Genomic DNA, 12,408 nt, shown 5'->3' with positions numbered 1-12,408 from the left:
ATTTTATGTGAACTTTTAAATGTTGTATTTATTTATTTTATTTTTCTTTTCATTTTTGTTTCTATTTCTTTTTTTATAATATATATATATTATAATTTTTTAATTATTTTCTTAATTTTATTTTTTATTTTTTTATTTAGACAATATTTTACTTGTTTTCTACGCTGTCAACTAACTAAAGCGACAACTATCGGGAACATAGCGCTCCGTGTAAATAATATTTATTATACCCTTGCAGGATATTATAATTTCAGTCAGAAGTTTGCAACGTAGTGAAGGAGACGTTTCCGACCCTATAAAGTACTTATATTCTTGATCAGCATCAACAGGGGAATCATTCTAGATATGTCAGGAAGAAATCGATTTTTTTGCCCTTTTTGCAAAATTTCATAAGGGGTTACATCATTAAAATTTTTGATTTTGATAAAAAATTGAATTTTCAAAATTTTTAAATGAAATATGCAGATTTATTAACTGTAGAAAATCTTGCACAGAACAGTTTTCCGATTTAAAATTAATGCTCTTTTGGTCGAGTTATGATATTTTTAATTTAAAGAAAAATCAAGAAGTTTTTTAATATAAAAAATCCGATTTTATAATACAAAATAATATTTTTCTAAGTGAAGGAATCATTTTCGACCCCATAAACCATATATATTCTTGATCAGCATTAACATGCGAATCTTTCTAGACATGTCCGGAAGAAAACGATTTTTTGGCCATTTTTGCGAAATTTGATAAGGGGTTACATCATTAAAATTAACAAAAATGGCCAAAAATTTTGATTTCTTAAAATTTTAAATTTGGTATGCAGTTTTTTTAAATTAATAAAAACTAACACAAAACTGCTTTCCGAATCGAAATTAATGCATTTTTGGCTTAGTTATGATATATTTTAATTGTTACCTGCAAGGGTATACAAACTTTGACTGGCCAAAGTTAGCTTTCTTTCTTGTTTTAATATAATATAAATTAAGAAGTTAAGTACTCTAAACAATCTTGCTTAAATTAATCTACATTTTTACAGAGTCTAGTTGTATATTCTACATGTATGAATGCAATCATGTTAAAGATATTTTACATATAGAGTTGCCAGAGTGTTGAAATTAGAATTACATCCTAAAATTAAAACCTTTAGTTAAGTTTTATTTTTTTAAATTACTATTATGAAATATTTTTTTTTATATATTTATAAATGACATTTTATATTTTTTTTATGAAAAAATTGTCCATAAAACAACAAGTGGCAAAGCTTAAATTACATTGATTTACGAATTTGATGGAATACTTAAAAAAAGGGTCTTAACTTCTCAATGCTTTTAAGAAATAAAAGCAGAATTCTAACATTTTTATAGGTTCATCCAAAAAGTGGAATGTCACCCCCCTTCACTCGCTGGATCTTTGTATAATTACACATTTAAAACATTTCCATTGACTAATCCACCGATTTTAATTTCATTATAGTTACAGTATATAAATAAACCCCCTCCTAGGCCTACATCATCAGTTCTCAATGAAGTACTTTTTGTGTAGGTTGCAGCTCATTTTATTTGTCTATAACTAATCCAACTTCCTATCCCAAAGGTCTTATTTTTTTGGCCACGTCTGTGGCAGGCCGTTTTGACAATGAATACTATCAACTTTTGGCCAAGGAAAATGCGGATAAGAATTTAATCACATCACCGCTTGCCCTCAAGATCGTCTTGGCCCTGGCTTACGAGGGAGCCAAGGACAACACGGCCGTGGAACTGAAAAATGTTTTAGATTTGGCAGAAAGGGAAGATGTGGCTGGCCAGTACAAAGCGTTTTTCAAGGTTCTGGCAAAGCGTGAGGCAAATCTGGCCATTGATATTGCCAATAGCATTTATGTAAATGAAAAATTCCATATAATTCCCGAGTTTAGCAAGTTGGTCACGGAGTCCTTCAAATCGCAAGCTGTAGGCATTAGTTTGGGGAATGCCGAAAAGAGTGCAGAAATTGTTAATAATTGGGTCAAGGAAAAGACGCGTGACAAGATCCCGAATGCCGTTACGGCCAAGAATATCGATGCAAAACTTCAAATTTTGCTGGTAAATGCTTTTTCGTTCAAAGGAAATTGGCTGTTTAAGTTTCATGCGATGAAAACAAAAAACGAAAACTTCACACCGGCATCTGGCAAGGTAGCTCCCGTCAAGATAATGTCGCAATATGGATTCTTTAAAGCCGCCGACTGGCCCGAAATTGATGCCAAAGTCTTGCAGTTACCCTATCACAAGTCGAGCCTCTCCATGTTCATCTTTCTACCCAACAAACCCAATGGCCTGGGTGCTTTGGAGAATAAAATTGGGGATTTCAATTACACAAATCTGACTAGCAGACGGGTGCACATAAAGCTGCCAAAGTTCAAGATTGATTTTGCAGCAGAACTTTCCGGCATTCTCAAAAAGGTAGAAATTTAGTTTATATTTTTTGGAATTTTTTTCTAAAGGAAACTTTTCCTTACAGTTGGGCATCGTCGACGCTTTTGGTGCTAATGCCAATTTGCAAGATCTTGTGCAAGAGAAAGGTGCTGCGATCAGTAAAGTCATCCAGAAAGGCCTCATTGAGGTCAATGAGGAGGGTTCTGGATTTATTTCCATGATAGGTGAGTAGTAGGTTTGAGTACATTTTGTACTTTTATTAATCCTTTCATATTTTATAGGGATTCGTGATTCCTTTATTTCCATTAAGCCCCTACTTAGTCCTTTGGACTTTCAAGCCGTTCATCCCTTTGCCTATGTCATTCGGGATGAGAAATCCATTTATTTCCAAGGACACTTTGTCAAGCCGGAGTGATGGAAAATATGTAAGCTAACATAAATTTGGGAAATATATTAAAAATAATACAAAATTTCAGACTATACCGTTGCCATCTTGGGCTGTTGTGCCTGTACTTTGCAGGCAAGGCATATCTCACGATATTAGGCAAACGTGATCTAAAATTTTAAGCGAGAACTCTTGATAATATAACAAACCCCACAGTTAAATATGCAAATTTCATAGAAAAGATTAAATCTTAAAAAACAAAGTAAAGTTTTTAATTGGGTTTAAAAAAACAACCTACCAGACTACAACGGATACTGTCTTTGGCTGTCGCGCCTTGCAAATATAGAGCCTCTCTGATAAACAATTTATATCATTCAACCCAAATGCCTTCGCCGGGAAATCATCGTGGCCCAGTTCAGCACAGTTCTCGGTACCGTTTAAGTTATTTGGCTCTCCTGGGTACCATATATCCAAATCGATCGGTTTTCCATCGCCCCAAACGTATGATTTGGGGTCAGCCAGGTTAGTGCCAGAGGTCCAGAACATTATATGAGTGTATGAGTCATTGAGATAGCGATTCAGGATATTGAATTCATCAAGGGTTTTGAAGTCTACTAGCTCGGCACCCCGCTCTGCACATTCTTGGGCGGCGGCAAACCAGTTAACCTTTTTTGCCCCCTGTATATAGTAATAGCCATCGCCGATCTTTTTAAAGGGTCTGGTGGGTACATTCAGTTGCTCAGGAATTCCTACAGGACTAAAATGATTTAAATCCAATCCTGTACAAGGTCATTACAGGAGCTCACCATCTGTCACATTGGTTTTGATATTAAAGGTCAAGGACACAGAGAGTATTCCCAAAAAAATGTAGAATCCAGTGTACATGGCGAAGCAGGTCAAAGAAACTAGTTGGACATCATTCTAAACTATCCTATTTTATAGCCTTTCCTTTGGTCACAAACCCCTTGACTAATCCAGCGATTTTAATTTCATTAGAAAGCATATATCATTTCTGTCTGGTGCTTCTTAGACTTGTGTACATTATCCAGTTTTCAATGAGGCAGAAAAAGTGTTACGTTCTAGTTCAAATCAATTTTTTATACAAAACTAATCCAATTTCATTTCCTAAAGGTCTGACATAGCTTTCACTGCTATCGACTTCTGGCCAAGGGAAAAGTGGAACAGAATCATCGGTTAATATGGTTTTTTCATGGTTTTCTGGAAGCCAGGGAGAAATCTGAAACCAAAACATCAAAACCAGAGACGGATAGCAGACGATAGCAGGTCCCATTCCTCAGGGCTTTCAAAGTCTATTAGGATCTCATCCCTTGCTGCACAACGTTGGGAAGTGGCAAACCAATTACATCTATTAACCAAATTTATATAGTAGTAATGATGGCCTAACTTTTCAAAGGGTGGCGTGGAATATATCAGAGAAATGGAATTTCTACTGAAACAAATTATTAAAATCCTATCCTGTAAGAGGACATGGCAGAAACTCACCAATTTTTACATTAGTTCTTTAAATAAAGGCCACAATCAGGAGTATTCATTCAGCATCCCTAAACTCCTATTTAAAAAAAAAAGAGAAGAGAAGGGAATAAAAACAAGTATGAGAAAAGCAAAACAAAACAAATTTCGTTTACCTGTTTTTTTTAGAGAAAATTGAGAGAGCCTAAAGAGCGACCTGTTACCAGTCTCTTCTTCAGTCTTCAATTCAACGCGATGGCATAAAGAACGCTGAACGCTCAAATAAATTACTATTTTTCAAATTCAAAATAAAAGTGTTAAACTTAAAAATCTTTATCATTAATAAAACCTATAATATAACCAAATTTGTGTAAATAATTTCCCATAATTGTGGCTTTAACTATTTTTCCCCAAGATCTTTTTGTTTGTGGAATTGATTTTGGCTTGGTGTTGGCCAAGAATTTTCAGCCAGTAACCGGTTTCTGAGCTCCCACAAAAAAACAAGCCATTAAAAAGAGAGAAAACTAAGAGACAGAGCAGAGAGGAGAGAGTGTTTAAAGCGTGGAACGTGCAAGTGAAAAACATAAACAAACCGATTGGCAAAAACAAAAAAGAAAACTAAAACCATAACAAAGGCTATGGCAACACGTGCAACTCTGCCAAAGTGATTAAAATATTTGAAATATTTTAAATACATAAAAAAGATTTATAAATCCCTAAAAAGTCATGAGTCTTCCCCAATTGATCGATGATCTGCAGCGCCTGTCCGAAGATCAGGATAGTGCAGATGTTGTGTTTATTTGCGGCCGAGATGAACGGATTTATGCCCACAGATTGATGCTGATGGCGCGGTGAGTTTTCACAAGAAAAACTAAAAGAACAACATATAATTTCCCTTTTTTTTCAATGATTATTTAAATAATCAAAGAAGGCAACAAATTTTTAGAATATTTAGATTGTGTCAGAAAGGACTTCTGGTCTTAAGTTAACATATTTTGAAGTTTAAAATATTGATAAAATGTTTTTAAAAACATCTCCGAATTCTCAGGCACCCCTGAAGATCATTTTTATATTTTAATAAATTTTCCTTATAATAAAAATAATTCAAAACAGAATTATTATACGTAAATTCCGCTTCAAATTTAAAAATATTAAAATCAAATTCGATTTCCTTTTAATTTTTGTAAAATCAAATATACTTTTTCCCCCTAAAAGATACCCTATAACAAATTTGATATTTCCCCATGTAAAAGACTCCTCAGGATCCTCTCGTTTTCCTTTTTTGGTCTGCCCACGTACAATGTTGCGTGCTGGAATCTGAGGCATCCAATCCACGAGATCATTCAATTAATTTCCACTCATTCCCAACTCATTTCAGTTGCAAGAGCTTCAAGACCGCCAAGCGGGGTGAGGTGTGCCGGATACCCGGATGCACTGTCTCCCCAGCGGCACCGGGTGCCTCGACGCCAACAACTATAAGATTGCCGCACGTAAATCCCGAGTTATTCAGGCAATTCATACTTTATGTGTACACAGCCAAGGTGAGTTCAGGATAAATTCAATCTAAACTATATTTAATTTATGAATAAGTTTTTTTTAGTTGGTTTTGCAGGACTCGCAAGTCTTCCAAATGATGATGATGGCCCAGGATATGGGAGTGGTTGAGCTGAGAACAGCCTGTGAGGATCATGTTATATCTACCTTATCGGTGGATAATGCCTGCACATTTTTAACCGCAGTAATGGATATACATGAGAAAGCAGGTTGGTAAATTTTAATTATTTAAATTTGGGATTTTTAAATATTAATTTTTAAGACCAGACAAAAAGTGAAATAATTTTCAGTGAAGTTAACTAAGTTTCACATTTTTGTACAGCATTTTTTAGGCTATAATCTCCTTAAATTTTATTTATAGGTGTCCCTTTACCCTATTTTTACTTATATTTAAAACAAACAGAAATATCTTTTGAAAATTCGCGCCCAAAAATATGTAGAAAATGGTTTCACCATGTCAAATGTAAAAAATGTCCAACATTTGGTATTTTCCCTTAACAGCATTGAAAATTCTACCTGTTAAACAACAACATTTAGTATTTTCTCTTAACAGCACCCAAAACAGTGCCTGTTAAGCGAAACAATCGATAGGAAAAAAAACACCTGGCACGTTGTGTTATCAAAATCACGTAACACACATGTTTTTGTTGCATTTAAACAGTTTATTAATTAAAACTAATTAATAGCTGGCCGAGTTTTGTCCATTGATCCGCCGCATAAATGCAGATCCTTAACTTTGTCTCCTAGAATTTGGATTGTTCTCGCTGTAATCTCTGGCCGTACGTCCGCGAGATGAGGTTCCACGAGTCCATAAACCGGTCCATGCACATGGAAATGCATTTCTGCATTTGAATAATATAAACAGATTATAAATCTTTACTTTTTAAAGTTAAACTTTTGCAATCTTGCCTGTTCGGAGGAATCGAGCGAGGTGCCCGGCTTGTTGATACACTTTTTAAAGCACTTTTGCGTCATTTGTTGGAGCAATTCCTGGGCATTCGCAACGGCAATCTGTTGCTTCACCTGGTCCATCAGCTCTCCTTTGTCCACATTCGCCATTGCCATAACTTTGTGGTGTTTATTTTAATTTAAAAGCAAAAACTTCGGCAACAAACTTTAGCAATCAGCCAAGAAATTTAACAGCAGCGATAGTTTGCTTTAGAAGGTATATCGATAACAACTTTATGATATCGATTGCACTCTGTTAACTGTACAGAGTAAACAGAGTGTCTGTTTGTTAGGTTTTTCTTAAAGAAATCTTTATAAAACATATTTTTATGTTTCTTAAGACATAAATACAACTTTTCTTCTTAGTTTATTAAAGTTTCTGTCAACTTTAACAAGTTTTTATAAAAGTTTAGAACAGTTTCTTCGCTTTTTACTTTGGTATTTTGGTTTTGACCCACCTGCAGCCACACTAATATAACAAGCCGGCAAAAAAAAGGAAGCTAAATTTTTTGTTAAATCTTCGGCCTTTAAAAACACAGAAAAATGTCGTTCAAAGGCAATCCCAAGGTGCAAAAGGTGATGGTCCAGCCCATCAACCTGATCTTCCGCTACCTGCAGAACCGTTCCCGCGTCCAGGTCTGGCTCTACGAGAACATCTCGCTGCGCATCGAGGGCCACATCGTGGGCTTTGACGAGTACATGAACCTGGTGCTGGACGACGCCGAGGAAGTCTATGTGAAGACGCGCCAACGCAAGAATCTGGGCAGGATAATGCTGAAGGGCGATAACATAACGCTAATACAGAATGTGAATCCCACAAAGGATTAGGAACAAGGACCTCCACCCCCACCTACGATAGCTGCACGTCGTAATTATTAGGTTTAAACACAACAAAAAATATGTAAAAGCAAATTTCTAAAGAGATTCTAAGGAATGTACATTCGTATAAATGTTAAATAGAAATGTTTAAGAAGAGGAATGTTTATTCAAATAAAATGTAGACTTTCTAGGAAGGAAATATTGAGAGGTTTTTGAATGGGTCAAGGAGAAGGGAGAGGTTTTTGCTTTATATTTCTAGGCTGGTGATTATATTTATATGAGAAGGTATTATTTATTATATTAAAACAAAACTGATCTAATAATAATCATATTTTTCTCTTTACTTTTCAGGTGCCAAGTGCGCTGCCTCATTTATGGAACGCTGCATCATCTTCATAGGCGAAAATGCCATTGAATGCGTGAAAACCAATGCCTTTTTGACTTTGACTAAGGATGCCATCATCAAGATTATTTCCTCAGACTATGTAAGGACCAAGCCAGCTTAAGAAAATCAAGAAAATTTATGTATACCTAATATTTTTTTATATTTTCTTTTAAAAACCCTCTTCACCCCCATAGTTCTGCCTTGAGGAGGAGGAAGTATGGCGCTGTGTCTTGGCCTGGGCCAAATATCAAGCCGGAGTCACCCAACCCACTGCCCATTGGACCGAAGAGGAGCGTGCTCGTGTCTGTCAACATCTAAGCGGTGTTATGGGTCATGTTCGCCTTCTTCTAATCGACAGTCAAGTTTTCGCCGAGGAAGTGGAACCCACGGGGGCAGTGCCCATGGAGCTATCCCTAGAACGCTATCGCTATGCCGCTCTGCATGCCAACAAAATGATGGAGAACGACAAGAGATTACAGCCTCGCTTGACGGTGGCCGTTAATATGTTTCCGGGTTCTCAAATCCTTAGGAATGACAAGTTACCTTTGCAAACGGTGCTCAACAATTGGTATGGAGTGCCGAAGCAAACCTGGAGATTGGTTTTCAGGGCATCCACACATGGCTTTGACTCGGGTTCCTTTCATCGTTACTGTGATGGTGTGGCTCCCTGCATGGTCATTGGTTTGGGTGCTCATGGAGAGATCAGTGGTGGCTATACGGATGTGGCCTGGGCCAAAACAAGTCGCAAGGGTGGCTATGTTCACTCGGATCGAGCTTTTCTTTTTACTTTGAATCCTGCCAATGGCGAGCAGCCTGCCAAATTTGATATTGTGAAGAAACCCTATGCTATATGCTATCATCCAGAGTGAGTTGTGTTTTATAAGGATAAAATATACATTTTTTGGGTGTATATAAAGGGAAAAACATATCGACAAACAAAATTGATCTTAATATCATCTAAAAATGTTGTAAATCAAAAGAGAAAGAGCCTAGTTTTGCTGCAAACTTCATGCTCATTATACTTCCCTTCACAGTTGCGGTCCCATTTTCGGTGCTGGCGCGGATCTGCTCATCTCCAGCAATTGCCAAACCAATATAGACTCCTATTCAAACCTTCCCCACTCCTATGATGGCCCTAACGCCGCTCACTTGACTTTGTTTGGCGACTACAACTTCACCATCAGCGATTACGAGGTGTACACTCTCGCCTCCCCTGGAGGAGGAGGTGGAGCAGGAACCGGAGTAGGTGGACCTGGTCACAGCCACAATCACAACCAGAACCCAGCTCCTGGGGTGCTGCCCACAAAGGGGAAATACGATAGGTATTAGACATCATAGTTGTAGTTGCATAAAATAAAAACTATTTCCTTGAATCAATCCGATTCCAAAAACATAAAAAACACTCGAATATTGTAATCCCAGATCCGCAACGGATTGGGTTCATGACTCCGCCCAAGGTAAAAACCAGAAATCGAAAGGTAATTAATGAATTGTTATATAAAGAAAACTTTTTTGGCTATTGGCGGCTGATGCCAAGAATCGAACCAAATTAATTAACTGGTTTCCCATTTGTATGTAAAGCTGAAAGTGTTACCAAAAACACAAATAATAAAAAAAACAAGAGGGCCGCTTTAATAGTTGATAGTTTTCGCCGAATAAATACTTCAACTTTGGTGCCTGGCACCAGAGTTGGCATTTAAGAGTTCTTGTTTATGAAATTTGAATTTTTGATAGGTTATAAGAGTTCACTTACCCCTTAAATTTGTTATCAGGAGATCTTTATAGGGTGATAAATCCGTAAAATTGATTTTTGAAGACCTTGAAGTGGGGTATCTGTAAGTAAAATATGAAATACGAAATAAGTGAGGCCTACAATTTCATAATAACTATTTTGGTTGTATTTTTTAAATTAGAAAAAGTAGTAAGTATATACAAATTGGTCCCAAAATTCCATAAAAATATATACCAAAACTAAAGGAAGTCTCCATATTTCCAATAATACCTTAACAATAGCAATTACTTTTGTTAAACGCTGGTTTTTGTCTAACTTTTTTAAGCTTATCGTGGCAAATCGTATATATTTTATACATATATTTTCCTTCGACACGTTCAATAAACCCCGGACTTGACCGCTCTACAATTGTTACAGATATAGATCTCTCTGGGGAATTGTTGGTATGAATAAATATGAATGCGCTGCACTTGAACCTGGGGTCCACACCTCTCGAAATTGACAAAGAAAAACAAATGCGTAAATGGCAATACATATTTCTGCGGACCTAGCTGAGTTGGTCTTAAGCCACAACAATAATAATAATGTTGGCTAATGTTGAATTATAATGAAATCCACGGCACCTTCCTGCCTGCTGCCCCCCTGAAAGGCTGAAGTTGCTCTCGACTGGTTTTCAACTACTTTTCAAAATGCTTCTGATAAATTGGTTCGCGCTCTAAATTGGTTCTAATTAAAGCGTTTTTTATTCTTTTATGCTGATCGAATCGATCAACATCGTAGGAGCACATTTTTGTCATTCGATTCGACCTGGGGATTGGGTCGGAGATGCCGAAAGAGACCCCGAGAACCCTTGACAATGGCGGCGCAGCAGCAGCCACAGCAACAAACACTTGATGTTTTTGTGGCGCTTTTGATTTTATATATATTTTTTTTTCGAAATTTTTGTTAACGACTTAAGGCCAAACACAACAGCTCGAGAGGTACAAATCTTTGACAGACGACAAAAACCGCCCCGGGGCGTGTTGGGTCCAGCAGGCGCTAAGAAGGAATGTCATTTGTAGATCTCTCGCTCGATTCAGTTCGATTTCGCGTCAAATTATTTGATTGTCGAGTGGCTTGTGCTTTTGAATTTTTGGTTTATTGAAGCCATGGATTTGCTATGCTCCAAGCAACGCCAAGAAGTTTCAATGTCTGTGTCGCATGGAAAAAAAAAGGGAAAGGCAAAAAAATATATAACTAACGCTTTAAGAGCTTACCTTTATTTTGTTTTTGTTTATTTATTTATTTTTATTTTTTGCTAGAAAAATGTGCGCGCAAACTTGTTCTGAGTTTATGAAATCGTTTGGGTTCAAATTGCATCTGGATTTCTGTGCAACATGTGAGCAGCAGCCGATGGAGAGAGGGAGAGACTAGGGACGGGCAGGAAGTGCCAGAGTCATGGATGAATCATTAGCTTCCTTATATGGGGAAAGTGCAGTAAAAAAACATTTTAATGACTTAATAACAAAAGGGGAAGATAATTGGGGTTTCTTAAAAGGTAATTGATATATTTAAAAAATACAAAACATTCTGTATTTCAATAAAATTTAATGATTTTGGTTTCAAAAATATTTTTAAGCTAATTTTCAATCTCAAATTTAATTAATAAATTCTAGTTTCGATATGAAATGGAATATATAGCTAATTTAAATTCTTTTTATTAATAATTTGGATTCATTTACTTAACAAAATAAGCTTATGACCTCCATCCCTGGCCTTTTATGAAAATATGCGATATTTGTTTGGGCTTGGTCAGCAGCAATGGCCATAGAACAAAGGCGCCTGCCTATTAGCCATGGCCATGGTTACGTTTATGACTTGGTCAGCAGCACTCAACATTACAGTGAGCGAAAAAAAGGATATGATTTCATAAGAAATTATAAATTATAAATAAATAAAATTAATAAAATAATATATACAAAGGAAAATATATAAATTAGTTGGAATTTATTTTATTTTACAATGAAGAAATTATTTAGAGAATTTTTTTTTTTCATAACAAATTAATAAAAAAAACTACAAATAAAAATTAAAACAAATTAGTTTAAATTTATTATATTTTACGATACAGAAAGTATTTATGGGATTTTTTTTTTTTTTTGAAAATTCCTATACAAAAATTATATGTAATTATATTAGCAAACATACTCCACATTTTCTCTCAGTACTTCCAGGCAGACCCAGCAGCAGCAGCTGGCCAAACCCAAGTGTTACACTTTAAGTGACTTATTTGCATGTAAGAATGCGAAAAAAAAAATAAATAAAAAATAAAAAGAAAAGGAAAAGTGGTTCAAGAAGTGACCCTGAAAAGGGGACCACAGGTCAGGCAATTAATGCATATCCTACTCGGATGAAATTCCCCCAATCGGGCCACTGATTCATCATCAGGAGACACAACCTTTCAAAAAGGGCGTTTTTCCCGGGAAAAAATCAAATCATGCAAAAGATAAAATCACGGCACGCTGCTGGGCGTGCATCCGTTTCCGGCTATCTCGAGAGAGACAGAGAGATGCGGGTAGAGGAGCTCCAGTTGACGAGGTGCTAATATGCAAAGTGAACGCATTGAACCGACATCCATGACGTAGTCCACACACACCTCCGTCTAGCAGTCTATCGCGTCATCATCACCATCATCATCATCAATTTGCTCATCGCCCGATGCACTCAACCCACTTGA

General features: G+C 36.3%; 5 protein-coding genes across 7 annotated transcripts; 3 read left to right on the top strand and 2 right to left on the bottom strand.

The window, feature by feature from the left end:
• Positions 1-1,505: 1,505 nt before the first annotated feature.
• On the top strand, positions 1,506-3,016 carry LOC108079524 (serine protease inhibitor 42Dd-like). The gene is made up of 5 exons (XM_041775790.2): positions 1,506-1,529; positions 1,585-2,426; positions 2,485-2,623; positions 2,681-2,824; positions 2,876-3,016. The coding sequence occupies exons 1-4, from the start codon at positions 1,514-1,516 to the stop codon at positions 2,812-2,814; spliced, it is 1,131 nt and encodes a 376-aa protein (XP_041631724.1). The 5' UTR covers positions 1,506-1,513; the 3' UTR covers positions 2,815-2,824; positions 2,876-3,016.
• An 18-nt stretch (positions 3,017-3,034) lies between these two features.
• On the bottom strand, positions 3,035-3,724 carry LOC108079559 (C-type lectin 37Da-like). The gene is made up of 2 exons (XM_017173899.2): positions 3,591-3,724; positions 3,035-3,533 (listed from the first exon to the last, which is right to left on the bottom strand). The coding sequence occupies exons 1-2, from the start codon at positions 3,667-3,669 to the stop codon at positions 3,079-3,081; spliced, it is 534 nt and encodes a 177-aa protein (XP_017029388.1). The 5' UTR covers positions 3,670-3,724; the 3' UTR covers positions 3,035-3,078.
• Positions 3,725-3,731: 7 nt separating this feature from the next.
• LOC108079671 (BTB/POZ domain-containing protein 9) lies at positions 3,732-9,315 on the top strand. 3 transcript variants are annotated; one of them, XM_070285261.1, is made up of 7 exons: positions 3,732-3,853; positions 3,916-5,105; positions 5,633-5,795; positions 5,855-6,017; positions 7,927-8,060; positions 8,155-8,825; positions 8,995-9,315. In XM_070285261.1, the coding sequence occupies exons 2-7, from the start codon at positions 4,981-4,983 to the stop codon at positions 9,287-9,289; spliced, it is 1,551 nt and encodes a 516-aa protein (XP_070141362.1). In that variant the 5' UTR covers positions 3,732-3,853; positions 3,916-4,980; the 3' UTR covers positions 9,290-9,315. The 3 variants fall into 3 exon arrangements, with proteins under 3 accessions (XP_070141362.1, XP_017029558.1, XP_070141371.1); XM_017174069.3 differs by having other exon boundaries at positions 3,835-4,394; positions 4,444-5,105; XM_070285270.1 differs by lacking the exons at positions 3,732-3,853; positions 3,916-5,105; positions 5,633-5,795; positions 5,855-6,017 and adding an exon at positions 7,773-7,860.
• On the bottom strand, positions 6,450-6,961 carry LOC108079673 (mitochondrial import inner membrane translocase subunit Tim13). The gene is made up of 2 exons (XM_017174071.2): positions 6,718-6,961; positions 6,450-6,650 (listed from the first exon to the last, which is right to left on the bottom strand). The coding sequence occupies exons 1-2, from the start codon at positions 6,871-6,873 to the stop codon at positions 6,552-6,554; spliced, it is 255 nt and encodes an 84-aa protein (XP_017029560.1). The 5' UTR covers positions 6,874-6,961; the 3' UTR covers positions 6,450-6,551.
• On the top strand, positions 7,213-7,776 carry SmE (Small ribonucleoprotein particle protein SmE). The gene has a single exon (XM_017174070.3). The coding sequence runs from the start codon at positions 7,300-7,302 to the stop codon at positions 7,582-7,584; it is 285 nt and encodes a 94-aa protein (XP_017029559.1). The 5' UTR covers positions 7,213-7,299; the 3' UTR covers positions 7,585-7,776.
• Positions 9,316-12,408: the final 3,093 nt, after the last annotated feature.

This window comes from Drosophila kikkawai, chromosome 2L, assembly GCF_030179895.1.
Source record: "Drosophila kikkawai strain 14028-0561.14 chromosome 2L, DkikHiC1v2, whole genome shotgun sequence".
Classification (NCBI taxonomy): domain Eukaryota; kingdom Metazoa; phylum Arthropoda; class Insecta; order Diptera; family Drosophilidae; genus Drosophila; species Drosophila kikkawai.
This window is presented reverse-complemented; position numbering and strand designations above follow the sequence as displayed.